The sequence below is a fragment of the Rhineura floridana genome, chromosome 19 (assembly GCF_030035675.1).
Source record: "Rhineura floridana isolate rRhiFlo1 chromosome 19, rRhiFlo1.hap2, whole genome shotgun sequence".
NCBI classification, from domain to species: Eukaryota; Metazoa; Chordata; class Lepidosauria; order Squamata; family Rhineuridae; genus Rhineura; species Rhineura floridana.
Window position 1 is genome coordinate 24219676 of NC_084498.1, and position 25976 is coordinate 24245651.

Here is a 25976-nt window from a genome sequence, read left to right on the forward strand (position 1 = left end):
CATTTTTGTAAGCAAAGTACATATTTTGCAAGCAATTTTCCCTAACGTAATGCATTTTTGTATGTTGTTTGCACTAACACATTCATTTTATGCACTCTTTTCCGTAATATATGTTTTGGTAAACATTGGTTGGAGAACTGTGTTGCAAAATTTGGGGAAGTGCGAATTTCGAAGAACAGAAGTGTTTTGGTTTGCATGTTGTTCCAGAAAGTGTGAATTTGATAGAGTCACCTTTAACCATGAACTGGATTGCATTTCTTACCCACCCCTACCCAGAGAAGGGCCTCCAAAGAGGATCCTAATGATCGGGCAGCTTCATATGGGAGTAGGTAGATCCCCAGGTCTCAGGCTGTAGTGGACTTTCAAAAATTAATGCCAGCACTTTGAAATGTACTTAGAAATGAACAAGGAGCAAGGTTGTCCTCCAGATGTTTTAGACAACAACCCCCTTTAGGACCCTTCTGCAATCTTTGCAATCTTTGGCACCTGAATGCAAAACCGCTTTCGTTGTTCAAGGCAATTTGAAGGGGCTGTACCTAAGTGATTGCTTTGTGTTTGTGTGTGGTGCACTATAAAAGCCAACATCTGCCCTGAGATTCCGTCTGGATGGCGCCGGTAAAAAAAAAGAAAAAAGCAGCTTTTTCAAACGCATATCCAGGAAGACGAGCAGCAGGCTGCCGAACTTGAAAAGCGTTTCAGGAAAACTGATTGCCTTTATTTATAGGAGGACGAGGAGTTCCTTTTTACCAGGCTGAGACTTTGTGGCTGCCCTGTTAAGTCCGCCGTATGGCTAACAACCGCTCTGTGATGCTCATGGCCCAGATTCATTTGGATTGCGCGCTTTAATGTTTTTGCGGCTCAGGCCTTTTGAAACAGCTTCAGGCTCCACCTAGTGCTCCTGTCCTATGCCTGGTTTGCTGTACAAAATAGCTGCATATTTTTGTACATTTTTGTATATTTCAGCCTTCCCCGTGTTGCAGTCCAAAACATTTGCAGGGCGACAGGTTGGGGACGGCTAGTGTATTTACTACTCATCTGAAGCTATCTTTGAGTCTTAATTTTTCTTATTTATTTTTTAGCATTTATAGTTCCTATTTTAGAACCGCCAATCCTGGAATGCCATAGGTTCTTAGCTGCAACAGCATCGGGACTCTGTACTGAGGACATGTTTTGCCTCTCCTTACAGGAATTTTTCAGAGAGGATGTTTGCCCAGAAGAAATAACGGAGCCAGCAGAACCAAAGGCTGCTAAGAAGTCAAAGCAAAAGGTAATAATAGATATATAGATATAGATAAGATACAGTTCCCAAAAGGAGAAGCAGCCCTGTCTAGGAAAACACCAAATATTGGCAGAGGAGCAATGAGCTTATCGGCTAGGAGCAGATTTAGGTTCCATTGGTGCACAGCTTGGATTTAATTTTTTGCAGGATATGCATGCACTCTCACACACAGGGCATGTGCACATACCCACACATGCACACCCACACTTCCTTCAGTTCTCACTTTCACATTAAATGGTGATGTGAGGTTTGCACTTAACGTTTACACACAGTGCAACAAACTGTATCATAAAAGCACACTTGTCGGAGAGCTGCGATGGGCTGCTCCCAGGGATGTTGGAGAATTCAGACGACGGAAGAGGAAGCAAAAACTGCTGCATCTGTGGTCAGAAACGGAAATCAGTCAAGCAAATGCAATCAGTATTTAGTCACGTTGTTCTGCTGCTTTTTTAAAAGCCTGCAAAAACAATACATGAAGAGTTGAGGTTTTTTTTAACATTATTTTGATGTTTCCTTTATGTTGAATTGAACGCAAGTTACGTAAATAGTTATGTAACTTACGTAACTTCTAATAGTGTGCAAAGAAATGAATAACATAGTATTTGGGGGAAACTGAACCGCAGTGGAATGGAAGCAGAGGTGATTGTGACGAATACAGGTTGGAATGGAAATTGTTGTCCTCTTGCATCCCTGCTTGCTGCTATCTGTCAAATGTATTCTCAGTAGGGATGTGCTAGGGTTCTGCCCAGTTCGGAACTGGTACCAAATTTCCCATTAATTCATGGATTTTTATGGAGCAATTTTCTGCAGCTGTTTTTGAAAACCTCTAAAATATTGATATTAACAATAATTTTATTTACATTTCCTTTGATATTGATATTTCCTTTTAAATTATTGATATTTCCTTAAGAATATTGATATTAATATCAGTATGTTTTGCGAAGGAAAAAAACAGATCAGTAAAAGCAGTGGCTTGTGGACAAAGAACGAACTCAAATCGATACCAGCCTGTTAGGTCGACCAGTGGATCCCATTCCTAACTTTCAGGGACAAACCTGGGATATAATGTGGTGTGATGCGGTATATAACTGTTGAAATAAATAAATAAGGGATGCTTTTTAAAATGGCTCCAGAAAATAAGGCCTCCTGATGGTACTCTCAAATCTTTGTTAGACCAGAATAGCTATTTGTCATCTATATTGGGGTGGGGGAACCTGTGGCCCTTGATATATTGTTGGACTGCAACCCCCTTTATCCCTGATGATCATTCAGGTTGGCTGAGGCTAACGGGAGGTGGGAGCCCAACAACATCTGGAGGGCCACAGGTTTCCCCATCAATAAATGACTGTCTTGAGCAACTTTTTCCTGTCTTCTCTGCTTGCTTCCATCTCGATTCATAGATGAACCACCAGCCAGCGGTTCCACCAGCCAGCATCAAAGCCGGTGTGTTTGGATACCAGTTGCTGGGTCACAAATGGGGAGAGTGCTGTTGCACGCAGGTCCTGCTTGTGGGCTTCTGATAGGCCTCTGATTGGCTGCCGTGAGAATAGGATGCTGGACCAGACACACCAGCGGCCTGATCCAGCAGCCAGGCCCTTCTGATGTTGTGTTCCTTCTCTGTAGGATCACGAGAAGAAACCCCTGCCTTTTAGACACTTGGAAAAGGATCTGAGGACCCTTCACAGAGACCTTGTACACACGAGGTAGGACAGACAGGAACATGGGAAGCTGCCTTATGCCGAGTCAGACCATTGGTCCATCTAGCTCAGGGCTGCCTACACTGACTGGCAGCCACTCTCCAGGAGTTCAGGCAGGATTCTCTCACATCCCTACCTGGAAATGCCATTGGGGCTTGAACCTGGGACCTTCTGCATGCAAGGCAGGTGCTCTACCACTGAGCTGCAGCCTTTCCCGATGTCACACCAGGTGCCAATGCCTACAGAAACTGCCCTCTCTACCTGAAAACACAGGAACAGTTAGGAATTGCTGTGTTCTAGTCTCATCTTCTGAGCTCATTACCAAAAATGGGCAATGTGCTTGATCATCCTTGTACTAGCAGCAGGTTCTGAATCTGGCTCTTCATCCTCTTGGGCAGAGATTATGGGTTGTATCCAGTGTAGCGCTACTTTTTCTGCTGGCGAAATGTTTTGCGCCAGCGGAATGTTGCTGCACGAGACAGTGCCTAAGCCGGTTGCTGGTAACTTCATTGCATGATAGGTTGCACAATCCGATGTGCAATGAGTTCTCACTAGTGCAGCTGTTTCGCTGGATTCCTCTGTTGCACAGCGTTGCAACTCACCCAACTGCTAGCACAGGAGCCCTTGTGCTAGCAAATGTGATCAGAGATGTTGGATTGTCTTCAGTGTTAGTCATATTCAGAGACAGACCCACTGAAATTAATAGACATGACTAACTTAGGCCCATTAATTTCAGTGGGTCTAGTCCGAAGAGAACTTAATTGTATACAATCCATTGTCTGAGATTCCTCAAATGGTGATGGTGGAAATTGAACCCGGGGCGTTCAACCATATGCAAATATAACAAAACAGGCACTCTTGCGTTCTCATTCGACTGGTATATGCATTGGTTTCCTACGCAGAAGTGTGCTGGTAAAGGGAACAAAACTGTCACAAATGAAGTGGCCTCCAGCGACGAGACTTTTAAATTGAAGGGAGGCAGCTCAAATTGATGGAACCTTCCATTTGTACGCTCGCTGCATGGGATGGCCCCTTCGGTCTTCATCTACTCATTACTTTGAATATCAGACTTTTGCAGCATAAACATCGATGGTCGGTACAGATGTCATGATTTACTGCTGGCTGGGTTTAGTAACAGCCTGCTGCAAAACAAACACTGACAAATTATCACGTGCCAGTCTCAGAAGACCACACGCTCCAGTACACGCATCCCCATCCATAGTAACGTCTTTAAAAGGCATTTCTGCAGAGAGCAGTCACAGCGAACAACAGAAAGAAGACAGACGCTAGTTAATCATAGGGCAGTGACAATCTCTGCCCTACCTGGACATTTCAGCCCAGTCCTTTAGGTTGGCTAGTTCAGGTCTCCATTGCACTTGGCTTTGTCAAATCTCCATCTTTGAGCTACATCTATTACAGCAGCCTTCTCCAACGTGGTGCCTTCCAGATATTTTGGACTACAGCTCCCATCAGCCCCAGCTGGCACGGTCAGCTGCAAGAATTGTTCCCTAGCTCCCCAGAACATCCCTGATAACGGACCAGGTCAGAAGTGGTTTTTAGGCACCCGTTCACCTACCTGGGGTCTGCCTCTTCAAAGACGTTGACGTTCCCTATAAGTCTTGACTTTAGTAAGACTCAAAGCCTTCCCCATTTTCGGTTATCATTTGGGAAATGAGAGGCATCTGAATCCTCAGTTGGGAACTGAGGCTGCTTGTGCAAGAAGCCTCTCAGCATCAGCTGCAAAACTCCAGTCATCCAACCGTTTCTCCTAAGATAACTTGTGGTTCTGCTGCTGATTTCATCCTGACACTTCTCTGCTGCCTGCCCAGTGCACAGAACACACAACACCAGCCCCACTCCACACTCTCTGAAGTCTCCTTACCTGTTTTTGCCTGGCCGGGGTATATCCTTCAACTCTGATCATGCCTCTTGCTTGTCCAAATTTGGGATGTGCTAGAATTCTGCCCAATTTGGATTTGGTACTGAATTTTCCATTAATTTGCTTATTCACTATCACTGGGGATCGGATTTTTTTGTAGTGATTTTCCACGGCTGTTTTCGGAAACAATTTTTCTTTTCTTTTTAAACTGCCTAAATTCATTCATTCATTCATTCATTCATTGGTGATCACTCATGGGTGAGTAAGTTTGTCTTCCAGGGTAAGGTCTTTAACAGTGGATCCGTAAGTGACTGTTAAGGCCAATTCTGGATCCACACAGCCTCCCACAGTGAGGACATAGGTTTCCAGATGGAAGATGGTCATTTTTATTGGTATTTCCTTCAATGTATCAATATTTATGTTTAAAATATTGATATTTCCTTTTGAAATATCAATATTAATATCAATATTTTTCTGAGGTGGAAAAAAACAGTAAAAGCAGTGGCTTGTGGACAAAGAACAAACTCAAATCAATACCAGCCTGTTAGGTCAGTGGAATGCTTTCAGAGTGGCACCGGCCAACAGATCCCATCCCTAGTCCAGATGGAGGGTAGAGGGGGGTATGTGAGTGTATGTACAAACCGGCCTACCATACAAAGGTAAACATTTACATCCAATGCTCTGTCCACTTTTGCCTCTGGCTCCACCCACCGCTGCCAGGTGGCCCTCAGAAGGTTACCCAGAAGGGAACGTGGCCCTCGGGCTGAAAGTGGTTCCCCACCCCTGCTCTAAACCAGTTGAAACCAGTTTACCTTCTCAAGTACTTTAGCACAGTGGGGTGGTGGGGAGGGCTGTAACATTTCTGTAAGCTGCCCCTAGCGCAGTCACCATGAGATTTCTGCAGTGATGTTTAAAAAGTCAAATTGCAGAATTCACAGATGTGGTCCCATTGGAGACTGGTGCCCCCGATGTCAGCAGGGCTGTGAATCTGCTCCGGGGTTTAGTCCGAACTTTCAAGGAGCTGTGCAAGCACCTTGACAGCTAAGCACCTTGGACAGTTCCTTGAAAGTTTGGACTAAAACCCTGAGTGGATTTACTGCCCCACTGACATCAGGGCCTCCACTGAGTGGCGCAACAGACTCGATGCATTGTTACCTCTCTCTCTCTCTGTCCCTACTGATCACCAGGCTTAATGTGCCTCTATGTCTGCTTTTCTGTGCCAGGTTGTTAGACCTGGAAACCTGCCGGCTCTAAATCTCTCGTTGCTTGCTTTCTTTTTAAATACTTTGTAGAAACTAGCCTGTTCTCTTTCTTTCCAGCCTAGTGCTTTTTGGCCTTGGCTGTTGTAAGCCCCTGTTTCTGCTCCGCAAGTCCCTCGCACGGGCCCTCCCTTCCCAAATCCAGGCAAGTCCGCCTGAGTAGATCAGGCTTAAATCTGAGAGGTGGTGATCACTGCTGGAGGTATGACAAGCGTCCGCAGAAAAGTACGAAGGCGAGAAATGGTGCCTGCCCCCTGGGACCTGGGGCACTCTCTGCCAGCGCTCGCTTTCCACTGCCACTAATGCTTAGTAATGCCAGTTGCTTGGAAACAGGTGCTCTGTCGCCCTTTGTTTCATTTTATTCTTTGCCAATTGGCAGCCGACGCTCTCAATTGGCATGCTTCTTGCACGGTCACGGCTGGAGGTTTGCAAAATTCTTTCCAGAAAAAAAGACAGGAGGGAAACTTTCTCCATGAATGACAGCTCGCATTAATTAGACAACAGACATGAGCAGACAGGGAGCAGAATGTAGGGTTGGGTGGAATATTACCCACGCCAGCGCTGATGAAAGGCAACTGCTATTTTAGGTGCCCGTCGACAGTACTGCTGTTTCCAGTTGCTCACTCAAGTCACAATTGGTCCCAGAGTGGGGCTCTGTTTCAGTTTCATACCTATGAATGTGCAACATTAAAACTCACCTTGCGCTAACAGAGAGAAAATGTTCGATCCAGTCCAGATTCCTTTGTCGTTCTTCGTTACAAATTTAACAAGTCACTCGAGGGGTGTAAAAGCGTTCAAAGCAATTATGCCCATGACGTTATGTTAAGCATGAAAAGTGTTTTTAGTCAACTTGCTGTATAACTTGTTCACTGTATAACTTGTTCACTTTTTTATTTTGGTCCAGAACAAGAGTGACCTTTATCTATATTAATTTAATCTTATAAAGCAGCTGGAGTATTCCGCTGAAAATTATTAGCACTCAAAAAGCTCTCTTAATTTTCCCACTGACAAAGATATTAGTTTACAAGAAAGGCATGCCCTTTGTCAGGGAGGTGGTGGAAAATCCGTGTTGTGACTTACAGTCGGCTGGAGCTCAATTACCGTAATAAATGCATTCCAAAGTTCATCTCAAATGCATTTGCATTTTAATGAATGATTCTTACCTCCTCGTCAAGTTGGCGGTGAAGGCTAATCTTATTAAGTTACTACATATATGCAATACTTTTGAGACTAGACTTTAAATGGAAAGTTAGTTGCTTTGCCCCTTGCCTGAAAATGATTAGCCCCCATTTCTGCCACCTGCCTGGGACAGCACAAATTGTGTACGTGTGTGTGAGAAAGGCAGGCAGGCAAACACATCTATCAGAATTTAATGCATGGCTGGTTGAGGTGCGGGAGAAATTTCATTCAGTTTTCATATAAAGGTGAAGCTGTCTGTTTCACACTCTCCAAAACACTACACAAACTAAAAAACACAGCCACTGCAAGGGACTGATGTTCGCTCTGAGCCTGAAGAGGGCTCCTTGAGACTTTGCAGCAGACAGATGACTAGTTTGGATGTACGCTGTGGCCAAATCTGGAACTGTGGTTAATCATCAGTATGATTTAGGGGACAGAGAGGGAGGAATAAGCCAACTTAACAAACCCCAGTTTGAAACTGGCTTGCTTCTCTAACTCATAGTTAAAACTAACCACAGTTTGTCTGGGTTTGGACATAATGATAAACTATGAAGTGGAAAGTCCCGGTCTCCTCTTCACAGCCACACAGAGGAAGAGAGGCGATCTGATAAGCCTGGGGCTCCTTTATGCAGCCTGGAGCGTTACATAAGTATCTTATCCGAATGAGGCCATAGTCTGGGAAGTTTTCTGAGCTGGGTCCCAGCCTTAGACCATATAACTCCTGGTTCAGCCTTGGTGTGCCTCCGAGAGCATCCCTCCTCCTCTTCCTGTAATATCCTTCCTGTTGCTCTAACTCTTGCAAAGAGGCTTAATCTTCTGTTAGAACAAGAAGAGGTGACAGGGCCGGCCCTTCCATTAGGCAGAGTGAGGCAGCTACCTCAGGCAACGGATGCTAGGGGCGATGCGAGGAGCTGGTGTCTTCTAGGGGCCATTTTCAACTAAACTGTTGCGCTAGTGGAAGCCAGCGCAAGGATTCCCACTAGCGCGATGGGACCTCCCTCCTCCTCCTTCCCTTGTGCGCCCTCCACACTCCCCCAGTCTGCCTCCCAGAACAGCACCAGAGAGGTGGCAGGAGAGGGAAGGTCGTTCCATCAGGCAAGCAGAAATGCTTGCTGCAACAGAATGAGCTCCTTAACACTGCGTTGAATGCAACCCCAGATGTTTTGGGGCCTATGGGAGTTGTATCTGGAGATCTAGAGAGTTCATCCCGTGGGTCTTGACGGCGTGCACCTTCGAACAATCCTCTGTCCCCAGAATTCTCCATAACGTGTGGCGTTCCATGCTAGGCTCTCCAGAAGATTCCGCATCTCTCCTTCTGCCCTCTGCGAATGGTACCTTGGTTGCCTGTAATTGGTCCCAAGGCTCACCCAACTTAAGGGAACAGCTTGTACAGGAAGGAGGGCTGCCTTTTGGAGGAAGAAGGCCATTCACCCTTTCGATCTTGGACTTCCTTCACCAAAAGCTCTCTTATTCTTGGGCAGAAACTCTAAGTGAGAATTATTTGGGGGGAGGAATAGCATCTCTCCGTCGTTGCAGCTCTATTGTGGCTTTCGTCTTCCAGTGTTTGATCTCCCATCTTTTTTTTTCTTTCAAAGGTGTTTGATCAACTCGGTGAAGATTGGACGTGGATACTTCCATACCCTTCACAGAGAAACCTTGGAGAGGAAGAATGCGCTCATGTTGGAAGAGCGGAAGGAAGAGGAGAGGTGGAAAACTGAGTTTCAGCCTCCTCGATACCCATCATCTTCGTCCTCCGATGAAGGCTCATCTGATGATGAAGAACTAACTGAGTATTATTACTGTTATCATTATAATTAGGTAGTTGCTTGAAGGTCTCTGAAGTGAGCAAGTGTTCTTCGGGACTCGTAATTCAGTGTTTATTAACTGACATTTTCTTTTCCAAATGTAACCCGTGGGTGGTGCCATCGGGTTCTCCAGGTGAGGTTAAGAGTTAAGCTGAGTTCATCGGGGAGGGGGGTTGGGTTTCACCAGCGGAGAGCCTGTCTCAAACAAGACCATCTCCCAAATGCACCCGTTCGTGAGATTATCTTGCCCTGGGGGAGTCACTGTGGTGCCCTCCAGACACTTTGGATGACATAGGAGGCTGCCTTATATTGAGTCAGACTCTTGGTCCCTCTAGCTTAGTACTGCCTACACTGACTGGCAGTGGCTCTCCAGGGTTTCAGGCAGGAGCTCTTCCCAGCCCTACCTGGAAATGGCATTGGGGATTGAACCTGGGACCTTCTGCATACAAGGCAGATGTTCAACCACTGAGCTGTCTCCCCCCCCAAAAAAAAAACCCAGGAAGCTGCTTTATACTGAGTCAGACCAATGGCCCATCTAGCTCAGTACTGTCTACACTGACTGGCAGCAACTCTCCAGGGTTTAGGAGTCTCTCCCAGCCCTACCATTGGGGGTTGAACCTTTGACCCTGGGATCTTCTGCATGCAAGGCAGATGCTCTAACCCAGTGATTCTCAAACGGTGCGCCCAGGCACACTGGTGCGCCCTCAGAGGTGGCTAGGTGTGCCTCAAATATTATGAAAGTATATTTTAAAAATGAGAAGAAACCCATTTGTATAGGGTAAGCCATAGTTTTCTATAGTTTATTTCTATTCATAGTTTAAAATATATTAATATATTTTTAATTTTGTACACAAAGTGCACCAGAAAATTTTTATATGTTTTACAGTGCGCCGCGAACCAAAAAAGTTTGAGAACCACTGCTCTAACCACTGGGCCACAGGCCTTCCACTCCAACTCCCATCATCCCTGACCATTGGCCATTCTGGCGGGGGGCTGATCGGAGTTGTAGTCCAAAGCATCTGGGGGAGACTTCGTTGACCTAGCCCATATCCTGGCTGTTCTTGAGGGAGGCAACATAAAGCCTTCTTCATTTCTTCTGCTGTGGAGTATCAACTCACATTCAGACCAGATAACAGCTTCCCATGTTCCCAAAACAACGCTGCAAAAACTGAAGACTTCTGTCCCCCTGCGCAGGCTGTGTTCCAGCTGGAAGAACAAAGGAAGAAGCTGGCCATAGAAAGTGGTCACTTATCTTTTGAACGATTTCAGCCATAGGTCATCCTTGGGAGCAAATGGTCTTCATGTGTCTTATTCTGATGCAGCACAAAGAGACCATTCAAGAATCTGAATATACATATATATAAGTGAGTCCTACAATAAAACATTGCAGTGTGGAGTACTCCTGATCAGGTTTTCAGCCAGCCAGACACTTCCAGGAAACTCCATCCCACATCCTCCCCAGCTTTCTCCCCACCTCCACTCCACAAAATTTCCTTAGATAATTCCTTGAAAGTTCGGACTAAAACCTGGAACAGATTCCACTGCCCCACTGACACAGAGCCACCAGCCGCCATTGACTTTAGGGTTCTTTCTTTCCTTAAGATTTTTTGAACATCTGCCCAGAGTCTGCTAACACCTCTCGCTTACACATGGGTTTCAGCTATAAGCATCTGCATGCCACCACCTGAGAACGACGATACTACATCTGTCGCTGAAGCACCTCCAACATTCTTCACAAAATAAATCACTAGATGCTTTCTAGACTCCCATCTCTTCCTTGATTCTCACTTTTTAATTTTTTTGGTGCTAACACCCTGTTCTCTCCCAGATTCCAACTGCCAGACCTGCCCACCACCACCTCCCCGAGCCCTGCCTGAGGTGTTGCAGAGCGTGGGCAGTAGCTAGTCGCCACCAGTTGTCAAAAGCCATCAGTGCTCCTTTAAGCAAGCCATGCTCATGAAGCAAGCAAGGCCTTGGCAGAAAAGTGGTATCTAAATGCAATAAATGCAATAAGTCTTCAGTATTCATGAAAGGAACACCTTTAGCTGTGAAGTATGCAGAAGACCTAAGAGAGGTTAATCTCGCCGTGACAACACTTTCCTCTCAAGGGATACCGCTGTAGCAGCTAGATCCAGCCATGCTGCTGTGTGTGTCTGGGGATGGGGAGTGCAATCGCCTCTGCTAACTTCTGCAGGTCAATGTGTTCTTCAGATAAGATGAAGACCACACAGAAATTAGATCAATTGCAGTACCCAGCTGGAACACCTTGTGCTTCTGTTTTCTGACGTCTCTCTCTTTGTCTCTCTCTCGCCCTCCCCCCCCCCCAGTTTCTTTTTAACAGAATGTCCTTTTCTGAGAGAGACGGAGAAAAAGAAGAAGAAGAAAATTGTCCGACCTTTCACCCCTGTCTACAACGGCCTGCTGGCAGAAAAGCATCCAGACGCCCATTTGTACGTTTGAAGGCCCAGCAAAGACCCTCCCTGCCTCCCTCCCCTGCCCCGAAATACAGAAGAAATGCTACCATTTCAGAAAGGCAACCCAGGAAGGAAGTCTTCCCTCTTCCTTCTTTGCAGAGACAACTTGCCGGTTGCTTGCTGGTGTGGGAGAAGGCTGTCTGTATATGCTCAGAGGGACTTGGATTACTTCATAGTTGTTCCTTTAAAAAAAGGAGACAGCCGAGCATGGGAGAGGATAATGCAAAATAGGTGGTACAGATGGGTGTCTAAGGAAGAGATTTTAATATATCTAGTTACACCACTGTTTTGAGAACCGCAAGCCCAAAGCCCAGCCTTGTGGCCCATTTGACCTTCCCGCTCTCTGAACTCACGAGCCGAGTTGCCCATCAGAGCCACCCTCTTCTCTGCCAACCAGCCCCTCTGCCTTTCTCTCTTGGACAGTGAATCCATATTCCGGCAGCTCTGTGCCCTCAACTGGCTCCTGGAAGCGTTGACTCTTGAGCCCAACAGCAGCATGAAACCTGTGATAACTTGCTGGAATCCCAAGTAAGTCTGGGGTGTGAACAGGCAAGTCGAGGGGGTATGGGTGGTCCTCCTGGCTTGGCAGGAAGGGGAAGCCTTGGAAATGCGTTTGTGTGTGCGATCGTTGCAACTGGTAAACATTGCAAGACGGGGCAGAGCAGCACTTCAGTTGTTTGGGGCGGGCGTGGCTCGATGGCAGTGAATGAACTGTGCAAATTCAGCCATGAGGCTCAGGTTGTGGAATTTGGGGCATTGAATTTGGAAGCCTGCACAGCTCTGCACTAGGGTGGGAATTAAATTCCGAGCCAAGTAAAGCTGGATACTACAGCCGTGGCGGCTGGTCCTCATTAGGGCTGGTGGACAGAAGGGCAGGGAAACCACCACTAGGTGGAGCCAGAGCCAATGACAGCCATGGCCATGGCCTGAGTGGTTGTAAGGAAGAAGGCAGGCAGGCCGGGGCAGGGGCTCCTTTGCCCTCATCGTCCAGCCTCCACTGCAAATTATGCAACCTGAGCACATTTTGTACATTTTTCTGCATGCCCCACTACTTATTCTGCAGTGTTGCTCTTTTGCATAATTTATTATTCTTTATTTATTAAATTTATATCCCACCCTTCCTCCCAGCAGGAGCCCAGAGCGGCCAACGAAAACACTCAAAACACTCTTAAAACATCATAAAAACAGACTGTAAAATATATTAAAACAAAACATCTTTAAACACGCCTTTAAAAAAAAAAACTTTAAAAACACCTTAAAAAGCAATCCCAACACAGACTGGGATGAGGTCCCTACTTAAAAGGCTTGTTGAAAGAGGTTTTGCTGGTCGCTGAGAAGGTTCTAATGTTCCCACCTATCCACTGGGATTTTTATTCAGTCACTCCTTTGGCTTCTGAGATTTCAGCCTCTCCTTTGACCTCACACGTTTTTCAAGCAGCGTAAAGCATCATAACGATGGGCATGAATAGCATCACCCAATCACAGCCTGCTAAAAACTGTTGAAACAAGAACAATAAGAAATTAAGACCATACCAACTGTCTTAACCAATAAATAAAAATTTACTTAGGGCACGCCTGAAAGAAAATAGGGAGGGAACAAACTTATCTCACAAGGGAGATAGATGAGGGGGCTCCACTGAAAAGATACCTTCTTGTGTACCTGCCAACTTGATCACACCCCTGGCAGATTTGCGATCAGGGCCTCTGTGGCTGATCGTAAGGCCCAGGCAGGCTCATAGGGCTGAAAGCAGACATAACTGTCCCAAACCCCTTAAGGCAAGCAAGAGGAACCTTTAGCCCTCCAGATATTGCCAAACTGCAAACTCCTATCAGCCCCCAAAATTATGGCCAACGGCCAGGAATGATGGGAGTTGTAGTAACATCTGGAGGGCTCAAGGTTCCTCACACCTGACTCAAGGCTTTAAAGGTCAAAACCATCACTTTACATTCTGTGTTCTCTAGTTCCTAATATCATGAACCCCAGAGCCTAGCAGTGACCAGAACACTGCAGCATCACCAGTTAAAGAGCCAGACGTGGTTAATGCTGGTGATCAGGTGACCACTGAACCCAAGGCTGGCAGGTGGGAGCCCACTGCACAGAACTTGTAGAACTGGAGACAAGACTCTCACAAGCCCTTCCCCTGGGCCTGACCCTCCCACACTACTTTGCCAGCGCAAGAGGCCAGGGAGCGCAGGAGGAGTGCCCATCTTCAGGCCAGACAGTTGGCCCTTGCAAGAGGTTCTAGTTCTCCAAAGGGGGGAGGAGCAGACTGGAAGCAGAAGCTCAAAAACTCTTTGTTTACTTCCAACCTTCGTTGGAGCAAGTGGCTCATTAGGAGCTCTCCGTGGTGCTGAGGCAACCAACTTGCTTTGCCCAGTGGGCTTCTGTGCTGGACCAGAATAATTTGGTTTTCTTTGATGTGCATTATAAGGCTTTACTTAGATAGCTTATATTCATTGTATTATTCAACAGCTGGCAGGGTCATTGAACAGGGAGCAGGCTGATAAAACTGTCTTAGGGGTTGGATTTGGCTAGCGGGCTGTCTCTGTTCTAGGACAAGAGCCGGTGGGGCAAACAAGCTGTTTTGGAAGCCAAGTCCATCTGAGCACGCAGGAGCCCTGCTCCCTAATCCTAGGCATGGGCGGACAGGCTGTCATCCATAGGGAAAGCACTCCGCACATGCTTAGAGCAAGGAGCCCTAGCTCAGGGATTTCCACATTTGAGCCTTGCCATTAAGCATAGAATCTGTGGCTGAGCCCAGGACACTGCAGTCAAAAGCTCATCCAGTTCTTTCTTTTCTTAGGGACTACGGTGGTGGTAAAAGTTCGTTGAAAGTGATCACTAAAGAAAAGACAGTAAAGACTCGCTGGGAGCACTTTCTCTTGCAAACAAAGGTAATCTGGTTTATATTCAAGGCCATTTTCCAAGCGTAGCATTTGTTTAGAGCCTTTTTAAAATGTTATTTATTAATTTAACAAAAACTTATGTACTGCTCAATGGTCATACAACCTCTCAGCCGGTTAGGAAAAAAATATCAATTAAAAAAACAGTTTAAAACACATATTTAAGAACATTCAAACGTTAATTAAAAAACAACAGTAAACTGAAAAGAGATTAAAACACATGCCAGCTTCTGCATGTCTGACTAGGCTTGCCTAAACAAAAAGGTTTTAAGCAGGCACTGAAAAGAGTACAGTGAAGGTGCCTGCCTGATGTCAACAGGCAAGGAGTTCCAAAGTGTAGGTGCGGCCATGCTAAAAGGTCGATTTCTGACAAGGGAGGAACGAGTATTTTGTGGCACCTATAACGGTTCCAGTTCCACAGATCAAAAATGTTCACTGTTGTTATCTCCAAATTTTGGATAGAGGATCAGAGGACCAATTGTATGTGCTCCGTGGGAGGATCCATAATGGGATCTTCCGGTGCTTTTATTTTTACTTTAACAAATGTGGGTGGAGAAGAGAGGGGACGTTTGGCTGTGCAGACGTGAATCCGTGCTCCGATGGGATGGTTACTTAGCGCTACATTGCATGCAAGGCATTATCCCCAGCCTGCAGATGGGAAGGCCAAGGCTTGCCTTAAGGCTGCCCTACCAGTTTTGGATGCCACTGGTCACAAGCTCTGCCCCTCCAGCCCGCCTGCCCCTCGCGCTTGGACGCACCGCAGGACTGTCCTCACGAGGTGCCTTCATGGGCTTTCTGTTGCATTTCTCCAGGGCCGAAAATACACCCAGAAAGCACAGTACCGCACTGCAGCGAGCAAGAAAACGCCCAAGAGGTCCTCCACCATGAGCATATCCTCTCCCCACAGCAAAACGACGCTGACCAGCACAAGCTCCCTGACGCCCGTCTCGGACGAAGCGGCCCAGCCTCCTTCCGACAGCGCCAAGGAAGTGGAAGAGATGGAGTCCTCCTACAGCAAGCAGACAAAGGAGGAGGAGGAGCAGCCCATGAGCTACTGTGAGTCCCGGAGAGTGCAGCGCAGTCCAAAGGGCCTTTGGGACTGAGGGGTGCAAAGAAGAAGCACCTTGCGCCCCCCGCTGCATGGCTTTAAGGTGCCATGAGACTCTTTTCTTTTGCTGCAGCAGACTGTCACAGCTGCACCCCGCCTGGAATGTCTGTATTAGGGGTTGTATTCAACTAAGTCCTAATCAGAGTAGACCCATTGAAATGAAAGAACCTAAGTTAGTCATGTCATGTTAACTTCAGTGGATCTAGCATTGAATACTACACTATATCATCTGTCTTGTTTGCTTCCTTCCTCCCCTCAGACTTGCAGACGTTACTTCAGATGATACACGAAGATGTGGCGAAGAATTTTAGCAAAGAAAATATGTTTTGGAACTCGAAATATCCCCGGTACATCACCCTAACTGGCTTTCGCAGAGAGAGAAGGGTTCCACAGTTTGACGGGCACTGTTCGTGTATTTATTTCTTACCCAGAGTAGCTGTAGGTTAAATTCATCATCCCAAGAATTTTGAGGGCCACCATGTTGTTTTCCATTCCCACTTTGGTTCCCTTTGAATTGCTGATTTGCGTGTTCAAATGCTCCTTGGGTGATCCCAAGTGCTTTCCCTGCCCCATTTATGCAGGGTGGCACCTGTGTGATCGGACGTTACTAGGACTGTTTGAATGTCAGAATAGTTCACTTTGATCGTAAGAATGCTGGCCTTGTCCTGGACAAATGGGAGTCAATCTGCTGCCCCCATATACCCAGCCAGCAGCACTGTCCCCTGCCCTCCTGAGTCTTCCCACACTCCCCTATTTCCTCCTAAGGCCCTACCTAAAGAGGCAGTAGCTCAGCCCTTAGAGCATCCGCTTTGCGTGCAGAAGGGCCCAGGTTCAACCCCCAGTGGCATCTCCAGGTTTTTCTAAGTACGAAATCCAGGAAAGCCGCTTGCTTGTCAGTGTAGACAGTCCTGGGCTAGATGGACCAATGGTTTGACTCAGGATAACGCAGCTTCCTACAGTTCCTCATCCTGACTGGGCAGCCACGCACAATTGTACCACTTCAATGGATCGGATGAATATTTATGTTGAAAGAGAGGCCAGATTGGGGGAGGAGGGGTCATTCTTGTTGGGGTTTGGCTTCGGGCTCTGGGTTCAGGCTGTGTGCAGGTTCCAGAGTATCCTCTTTGCTTTGCAGTTCACACACCATGTTGACGAGACGTGATCTGGAGAGCGATTTATCCTTTGGACAAAAGGGCAAGAGGTAGGGGCACAGCATGCAGGGTGGGAACGCGGCCAAGTGGTCATCGTTCATTCGTGTGCGCTCCACTCCATGTTACTACAATTCAGATGCTGATTTTATTCACGCAGAGGAGCTATTCTGAGATGCTGGACCAGGTGGGCCTTAGACCTGATCCAGCCGCCAGGCTCCTCTTATCTTCTTATGCGGTACTGTTGGGCCCCTGCTAAGGATGGGTGGATCTGTCCCTTTTAGTCATCTCCATTTCTCAATCTTCCTTACTTAAATTCACTTCTTCACATTTCTGCAGCAATTGGTGAGTTTATTTTAATCCTCATGAAAATACTTCAGCATTTTTGTGTGAATTTATCCTAACACACATTTTCGTATGCAGTTTTGCCTAATGGACAACTTTTTTCAAGCAGTCGCTCCTAATGCCATTTTATTTGTGACGTTCACCAATATATTCATGTTTATGCCCACTTTCCCGTGATTGGCTGGAGAACTGCATTGCAAAATCCGTATACGTCTGCATTTTAGAGGACAGCTTGTTTTGGAAAGTGCGCGTTTGATCAATTCGGCTTTAAATGTGAACTGAATTGAATTTCTCTCTCATCTCTACCCCTGCTAACCCTTATGCTGGCCCTCTCTTCTTGACCTGAAGAGTCTTCTTGACTTCCCTGGGGCTTTCATAGCTTTTGCTTTTCCGCAGACTTCTCTACGCCCCGTGTAGTCTGCCGCGGAAACCTCTGCCCTCCGGCCTGTCTTTCCTCTTTTGCTTTGGTTGAGAGAGACTGTTGGAGACGGATGGCGGCCCACTAGGAAGCGCCTGCCATCCCTGCCGCTGAGAGTGATTCCTGGGCTGAAGGAGTTGCACGCTGAGCGGAGTGTCTTGCTTTTCAGCTCGGCTTCGTCCTCGAAGGATGACAAAACCAGCATGGGCGCCATGAGAGAAGAGACGCCAGGGGAGCAGAGGCCAAAGAGGTAGGCAAGGAGTATTCATGGGCTGAAGGCTGTGTCGTCACTCACACCCTGTTTTCCTCAAGCAGCTCCAGGTTGTATCCAACTGGTTGTATGCCCAGAGTACACCCATTGCAACAAACGGCTATGACTAACTTAGGTCCATTAATTTCAATGGGTCTACTCCAAGCAGACCTTCTACTCCAAGCAGACCTTCATTGGGATACAGCCAAATAGACCCGAGTGAGTCACATCCATTATGGGTCTTCTCTGAGTAGAAATGGGTTCTGTTTAGCATTAGCTATACTAAGAGTAGAGCCATTGAAACTAATAGGCAGGACTAACATAGGTCCATTAATTTCAGTGGGTGTACTCCAAATAGAATTTAGTTGGCTGCAACCCAATGGACCTAAGTTAGTCACACCCATTATTTTCAATGGGTGTCCTCAGAGTAGAACAAATATTGGCTGTAACGCTGTTTCTCCTCTGGAGCAGCCATTGCATTCAAGTGTGCAAGGGACTACAGAGGCGCCGATGGCCTTGCTGGGTAGGACGCAGGCGCTGAAAGTATCAGAGAGACAGGATGTCTGTGGTTATAGCTCTGGGGATCAGGTTATCAGAGGGACCACCGTCTCCCATGGAGATCACCCACACCACTGTGGTTTGCGTACGGAGTGCTCCTGGATATGCCATGACTTACTGAGGTCCACCTGCTGGGGGTGCCAAGAGGTTCTTTCTCAGTTGTGGTGTCTGCCATGTGGAATGGCTTCAAAAGAGGAGTAGACACATTCACGGAGGATACAGCTCTCCGTGGCTACTGGTGATGATGGCGGTGCTCTGCCCCATGGCCAGAGGCTGCATGTTTCCGAATACCAGTTGCTGGAAACCGCAGGAGGGGAGAGTTGCTCTTGCACTCAGCTCCTGCTTGTGGGCTTCCCGTTGGGGCATCCAGTTGGCCACTGTGAGGACAGGAGGCTGGCCTGTTGAGGTCAGGCAAGCACCAACTGGGGGGTGTTTTCAGAGGGCAACAAAAAAAAAGAAGGAAGGAAGGAAGGAAGGAAAGAAAGAAAGAAGGAAGGAAGGAAGGGAGGGATGTCGATCAGTGTAGAATATCTGCCTTGCATGCAGAAGCTAGTTCAATCCCCAACTAGGGCTGGGAGAGATCCATTGACTGAAAACCTGGAGCGCCGCTGCCAGTCAGTGCAGACAATACTGAGCTAGATGGACCAAAGGTCTGGCTCAGTATAAGGCAGCTTTTTAGGTTCTGTTTTTTTCAAGTGAGCTTCCCGACGGGCAGAGGGCTTCTGTGTTCATCCCAGTGTTCAGGTACATTTCCCTGGAGACGGAGAACTGTGTTGAGTTGCTGGCAGAGGTGAGATATGAAACTCCCAGCTTGCACTTGTTGCAAACCATAGCAGGGGTTCACAGCTGTTCAAGAGCCCCAACTCAGGAGGTTTGGTGCTCTAGAAGAGATGCGCACCAACAGCAGTTGGGAACGAGAAAAGAGCTCTGGGATCCCCTGCCTGAGTAACTGACACTTGACTCTTCAAGCAACCAATGCTGGGTCAACAAACTTTGGTATAGCCCAGTGGGGAGGAGAGCCTGGCTGGGAGTCCAGAGTCTGTGAGTTCAAATCCCCGCTCGTGTCTCCTGGGCGTCAAGGGCCAGCTAAAGATCACCCCCACAGCGAGTGGCTCAGGGGTTACGTGGCCTGCCACCTGTGCAGCCGTGGGCAAGCTGCACAGTCCCAAGGAGCCCAGTTGCCCCCCAGCTGGCAGCTGTGGACAAGGAAAGGGCAGGCTTGTGCAGCTGTGGCAAGCTGAGCAGGCCCTGGCCAGCTGGGGAGGACTAGCCTCAGAGGGAGGCAACGGGAAACCTCTCTGAATACGGCTTACCATGAAAACCCTATTCATAGGGTCACCATAAGTCGGAATCGACTTGAAGGCAGGCCATTTCCATTTTCAAAATTTCTGTATCCTCAAACCTTGCACAGAAGCCACCAGTTTCAGCCCTGCCCCCCTGCGTGTCCGCTGAGCCTGGCCCAGTCGGCAAGATCTGGCTTTCTGTGGAACTCATTAAAAGACTTGGTTGAGCTTCCTTTGAATTTGTTTGCATTTCCTTGTAGTTCACTGGCGGTGACCCTCCGAGAAGATAAAACAGTGACGGCGACCTATTCGGATGAAGACAGCACAGAGCAGAGCAGCAGGCCGCAAAGGTAGGCATGTGGATGTCGGATTCTTTCCTGAGAGCCAACAAGAAGAGGGAGTCTCCCTCTGGCCACAGAGAGAGGCTCCTCCCACAAACTGCAGCGTCATCCAGGAAGGGGAATTTGCACATGCCCAAGACTCACCGAATATCTGGCTGGCAGATATTCAGCAAAACCATTAGAAGCCCGATTGTGTATATGTGGATCAGGGCAAATTGAAAGTATGGAGCATTTCATCTTATACTGAGCGCTATACGAGTCACCAAGGGCCAAGTTCATCTTCCCCTTTCAGACTTTGTGAGAAGGCCAGGCAGACGAATTTAAGATCAGATGGCTGCTGGCTGACACAGATAAATTTGTTACTTACAGGGCAGCCCTGTTTGCATTAGCCGCAGCGAAGATCAGAATGGCCTTTCTGAAACGCATTAGCCTCAACAGTAAAGGGGGGACCACTTGAGTACTCACTCCTAATCTAAACAAATTTTATCATCTCTATCACTACTTTTATTCGCTTTTGAAAGCCCAGGGTTTTATTCACGTACCATTGGATTGAAATCTAAGGTTTTATTTATTTATTTATTTTAATGTTTTATTGTATGTTTTCCATATTGTTACTTATATTGTAATGGCCATTGGCTAAAAACAATAACAATTCAGACTAAAGACATGCCCAAGACTGTCCTTGTTTCAGCATCAAGATTTGGAGCTTTTTAGTTCAGAGAAAAGGCGAGTAAGAGGGGACACAAGAGAATTGTACAAAATTATGCATGGCATGGAGAAAGTGGGTAGAGAAAAGTTCTCTTCCCTCTCGCGTAAGACTAGAACTCAGGGACATCCAATGACGCTAAATGCTGGACAGACAAAAGAAATGACTTCTGCACACAGCGCATAGTTAAAACTGTGGAATTCGCTCCTGCAAGAGGCAGCGATGGCCACCAACTTGATGGCTTTGAAAGAGGATGAGACAAATTCATGGAGGACAAAGTTGTCGATGGCTACTGGCCATGACGGCTGTGCCCTGCCTCCAGATTCCAGTTGATGGGGAACTATAGCGGGGAGAGTGTTACGGAGCGCCTCCCCTTTGCTTTTAGACCTCAGTCCGGTTGTCTTCATTTGCTCCACCCATTTGCCTTGAGGAGTGCTCTCTCCACCTCTGGCCTTGGGGGGTGCAAGTGTGGGCGTGGGTGTCACGGAAGGCAAAACCCTCTGACTTTCTTCCACCGTCCTCCAGCTCCTTCATTAAAAGGAAAGAGCAGCTGTACAATGAGATGAAGGAGGTCTTCCACGAAGTGGCCCACGAATCTGCGTTCAGGCTGCACGATCAGCTGGACATCCTGGAGAGGTACAGAACCCTTTGTCTTCTAGCTTGCTTGCAAGCCCAAACACACGTCCAATGTTTAAACCTCCTTCTCCAATTGATTTTAACACGAGGGCCAGTTGCCAGGCAGCATCAGCCATTGGGGTGCCTGGGAATATTAGGAAGCGGCCTTATTATACCATCTTGGCTGGCAGCAACTGTTGGGGATTTCAGGCAAGGGTCTCTGGCCCGGCCTAGAGATATTGGGGATTAAACCTGGGACTGTCTGTATGCAAAAGCAGTTATTCTCCCACTGAGCCATATCTCAGATTGATTGATTGATTGATTGATTAATATCCTGCCCTTCCTCCCAGCAGGAGCCCAGGGCTCTTCCCTTATTCTACTCATTATAACGTCTACTATCCCCACCCCATGAGAGTTGTTGCCTTGTGACGCTCATCCACAGATCAGCAAACGGGATGAGTGCCATCTTGAGATGAAGTCAGCTCTGCTGTACTTCCCAGTTCTAGACAAAAGCAGAAAAGCTGTCTCGAACTCGTAGCCAAGCGGGTGCTAGAAATGCTCTTCCTTAAATCCTTGTTCAAAGGGTTCCTTTTTTAAAACATGCAAGCTAAATTGGCAGGAGACGAGAAGAGAAGAGCATTCAGAAGTATCTGTGCCTGAGGCGCATCACCAAGTTCCGAAGAGACCTCGAGCGGATGAGACAGTCGATCCGGAGTATTGAGCCGGCACAGGATGCGGAGTCCGAGAACTGGTGAGAAGCAGGTCAAGGGCGTAGAAGCCACAGCTCTGCTTTGGCCACGGCTCTGCCGAGATGTGGTCCTGGCACCAGAAGGCGGCTTCCTAAGAACCTCAGTTTTAACTTAGAAATGAAAAACATGTTTCTAGCCCTTATGCTTGTGAAGAGGCAGTTGAAAGCATATAGACATTTTGCCAGGTGAAATCTCAGAAGCCAAAGGAGTCCCTGATTCAGAGTTTTCAGTGGTCAGAGAGGGGCCCTTCTCCATGACTACCATAATAAAATTAGGCAGGGCTGTGAAAACTGGAAAATCATTCAAAATGAGAGAAACCATGCAACGTTTGCATAATTTTGACAGGCTCCAGAATTCAGGTTTCCATGGCCAAGATCTGGGCTCCCTTGGTGCAGAACTTTCTTGTTTTTGTTTTCAAACCTGGCCACTGAGTCTTTGGTAGAAGTGATTCTGTCACTGCAAATCTCCTGGCTCACGCCGGGGTAGGCAGAGGGTGTGTGCATTCTGCATGTGGATCGTGTACAGAATGGAGATTCCCATGAGCCTTATGACATATTCAAGCGTTCTGACTGTGTGTAAATCCTACACACGAGCACAGCTCAGGCTGGATCATGCCCCATCATTCAAGCATACCTTGTGGGCTGGTGTGATATAACTGGGCCAACATAGGGAGACATGGGCATGCATCCCCGTTTATAGAAACACAGAAATGCTATTGCATGTAGTCCTGGGCATCATTTCCGATTTTTCCCCGGCTGATAGGAGTCATCGTTCAAAATGGCCATGCTGGCTGGGGCTGATGGGAGCTGTAGTCCAAAAGATGGTGAAGTTCCAGTGGTTTTAACTCCTCCCCCACGGCTAGCAAACTACAGTAGGACCCCATTCATACGGTGGGTTACATTCCAGACCCCCGCTGTAAAGCGGAACCCATTTAATAGAATGGCGCGCGATGCTTGAAAATTGCCGTAAAAGCAGAACAAGCGCCGTATGAGTGGGGCTTTAGTCTAATTGTGTCTCATTGAGACCGTTGTATTAGCAAATCGCTGTAAAGCGGGGCCCTAATGTATACCAAACAATGCAAAATATAATAATTATCTGCATCATTTTAAGAACTCGTGAAAATCAGGGCACTGGTTTTTAATTGTCTTTAGGGCAAAATGAGAGCCAGTGTGGCGTAGTAGTTAGAGTGTTGGACTACAACCTGGGAGACCAGGATTCGAATCCCCACACAGCCATGAAGCTTACTGGGTGACTTTGGGCCAGTCACTGCCTCTCAGCCTCAGAGGAAGGCAATGGTAAACCCCCTCTGAATACCGCTTACCATGCAAACCCTATTCGTAGGGTCACCTTAAGTCAGGATCAACTTGAAGGCAATATATTTACATTTTTTAGGGCAAAACAGATGTAGGCCAAGGCTATGGGAAACTGATGAGATTCTGTCACTTCTGGCTGTTCATCTCACTTGGACCGTCCTCTGATTTAAATAAGCCCTTTAAGGTGCTATCCCACAGTCTCTGAGCCCCCTGTTGTCCCAGGGGCCGCAGAATAGGTTGGGTATCTTGCTCCCATGGTAAAGGAGATCTTTTGTCAGATCCTTCACCATTGCTGGAGAAATTTGGAAACAGTCAGGAGCATGTCTAACTCTTACCTCTATTGTTTCCAGCAGGCAGAAAAACATACATAAACGCAGGGGGGATTTTAAACCAGGAAACGGGACAGATGCCTGCCCTCCTATCTAGAGCCCGGCAGGCCATTGGATCGAACAGATTTCCACTGCCTCTAACCTTAGGATTGCAGCCTTAGAAGACTGTTTTCAGGACCTGTAATTGGCATTTGGGGGGTGGGTGAGAAACCACTTTGATCTGAGGTTGCTCCCTGCAAACAGTCCCCACCAGAGCAAACACCTTGGAACAACTTGCCACAAAGCTCTCAAGAGCCCTCCTATAAAACATTCTGTTTTCATTTCTGTTCCGAGGTTTTCCACCTTGCTGGCCAGGATCCCAGATGACATCAAGAGAGACCACCGGACCCAGAAAGTCTTGAAGAAACTGGAAAGGTTTGCCCGGAACCCAGACTTGCGCATCCGACCGCCCACCTTCCTGAAAGTGTTGGGTGAGCTTCGGATCTGGGAAATTTGCTCTCCGGACATTTGTGCAGCTGTGGAGGTGAGTGATGCGTAAGGGTCAGTCCTAACGGGCCAAGTCAGAATGCTCCTCCCTTGCCCTCTTCATTACGGAAGAGAGTCCATTCATTGGGATCCCGGAAAGAAATCTCAGGCCTTCTGGGAGGCACCGCTCTGCAGGAGGCTTTGCTTCTGCCTAGAATATATTAGCATTTAGATTGCCTTTTTCAAAGTGTGCCAAGCGCTTCACATGCATTTATCGGAGCACTCCGTACAACGGCTCTGCAAGGTAGATCAGCATTGCCATCTTGCAAACGAGCTGAAAGCAACAGGGTTCCCTCTCTCCCTCCTCTCTCTCTCTCTCACTTCATATATGAATACTGGAACATTTGGGAGGTTCACTCAACGAAATTGGTCCGTGGTAGGATTAGAATGGACCATCTAATCTAGCATCCAGTTCTCATAGTAGCCAGCCAGGTGCCCCAATGGGAAGCCCACAAGCAGGACCTGAGCGCAAGAGCACTCTCCCCTCCTGCAGTTTCCAGCCACTGGCATTCAGGAGTATACTGTCTCCAACAGTGGAGGGAGAAGACAGCCATCGGGGCTCAATTCAGGATGTAGTAATGACCACTGGCTTAGGTGCCTTTAAAAGGGGCTTGGACAAATGAGAGAAGCTGCTCACTGGCTGTAAGCCATGCTGGCTCACCCTGCTGTGCCTGGAGGCATCTGGCATGCCACCTGGAGCTAGAAGGGCGACCCTGTTGAAGCCCTTGTCACGCTGTGGAAATATCAATAACATTATCATCAGTATCAATATTTTAGAGGCTTTTTTTAAAAAAAGAATCCATTTTTAGAAATAGCCGCAGAAAATCTCTATGTAAAAACCTGATCTGCAATGTTAGAGAATAAGCAAAGCAATGCAAAATTCAGTACCAGATCCAAATTGTACAGAATTGTAGCACTTCCCTGGGTTTTGGGACCCTCTCTCTTGAGAGCCATCCTCTCTGTGTGCCTCTCCCCACCTAGGGCTTTGAATGTGCTCTTCTCCCACCCCTGGCCCCACTTAATCACTGCCCCCTTTTCCTTTCCTTTCCCAAGTGGTTTGGCCCCTCCCCTCCCCTTCCGGGCATTCCCCCCCAGGAAGAGAGTGGAAGGGAGCAGTCCCCGGCCTTCAGAGAAGGTCCGGAGGGACGCAGGTAGGGGAGGCTTCCAACCCACCTTCCTCTGGGCTCTGTCTCCTCTCCTAGGTGATTCAGGAAGCCACCTGTTTGGAGCTGCTTCAGCACCACCTCCAGAAGAGAACACCCTGAGTTTGCTAAAAGAACCGCCCCTGGCAAAGGGCAAGGGAGGCTTAACAGCAGAGGAATATTATTTCCCGTCCAGCACAGAGAAATCCAATACACTTCACTTCACATTAGTGCCGCGGTTCTGTGTCGGCTGGTTTTTGGAAGCTGTTCCCCGCCACCAATCCTTGGGTACAAAAGAGGCAGTTGCAGGTGGCGTAGGTCTTGAGTGGAAAAAACAACCATGCTTCCTCCTCTGCTTATACTCTCGGGCTCCTGGGCCTGCTTTTGGTGTGGTTTTAAAAAGAAAGAAACAATCAGAGGAAAGATAGGAGAACCCATTCTTCGTTTTTAACCGTATAATCTGGAATGCCCCTTACTGTAGAACAGGTGTGGGGAACCTTCTCTGCCCCATGTTGCCGGAGTCAAACTGCCATCAGCCCCAGCAAGCACGGCCTTAAAGGGTCTGGGATGACGGGAGTTGTAGGTCAGCAAAAGCTCCCCGCACCTGCTGTAGAAAACCTAGTATGTAAAAAAAAACAACCCACTATACATTGGCAGTCACTGCTGGCGT

The 25976-nt window shown here is 47.5% G+C and overlaps 1 protein-coding gene across 2 annotated transcripts in view; it reads left to right on the forward strand.

Annotated features, from left to right (window-relative positions):
* The window catches only part of CCDC60 (coiled-coil domain containing 60), a 48270-nt gene that overhangs the window by 20346 nt on the left and 1948 nt on the right, over window positions 1-25976 (forward strand). For both annotated transcript variants that reach the window (XM_061602621.1, XM_061602622.1), the window contains exons 2-15: window positions 1187-1267; window positions 2903-2982; window positions 8889-9083; window positions 11426-11548; window positions 11996-12100; window positions 14377-14467; window positions 15289-15532; window positions 15844-15931; window positions 16720-16785; window positions 17665-17745; window positions 19847-19936; window positions 21159-21269; window positions 21868-21999; window positions 23973-24162. In XM_061602621.1, the coding sequence (XP_061458605.1) occupies window positions 1187-1267; window positions 2903-2982; window positions 8889-9083; window positions 11426-11548; window positions 11996-12100; window positions 14377-14467; window positions 15289-15532; window positions 15844-15931; window positions 16720-16785; window positions 17665-17745; window positions 19847-19936; window positions 21159-21269; window positions 21868-21999; window positions 23973-24162 (1677 nt within the window). The remainder of the gene's footprint in view (window positions 1-1186; window positions 1268-2902; window positions 2983-8888; window positions 9084-11425; window positions 11549-11995; window positions 12101-14376; window positions 14468-15288; window positions 15533-15843; window positions 15932-16719; window positions 16786-17664; window positions 17746-19846; window positions 19937-21158; window positions 21270-21867; window positions 22000-23972; window positions 24163-25976) is intronic.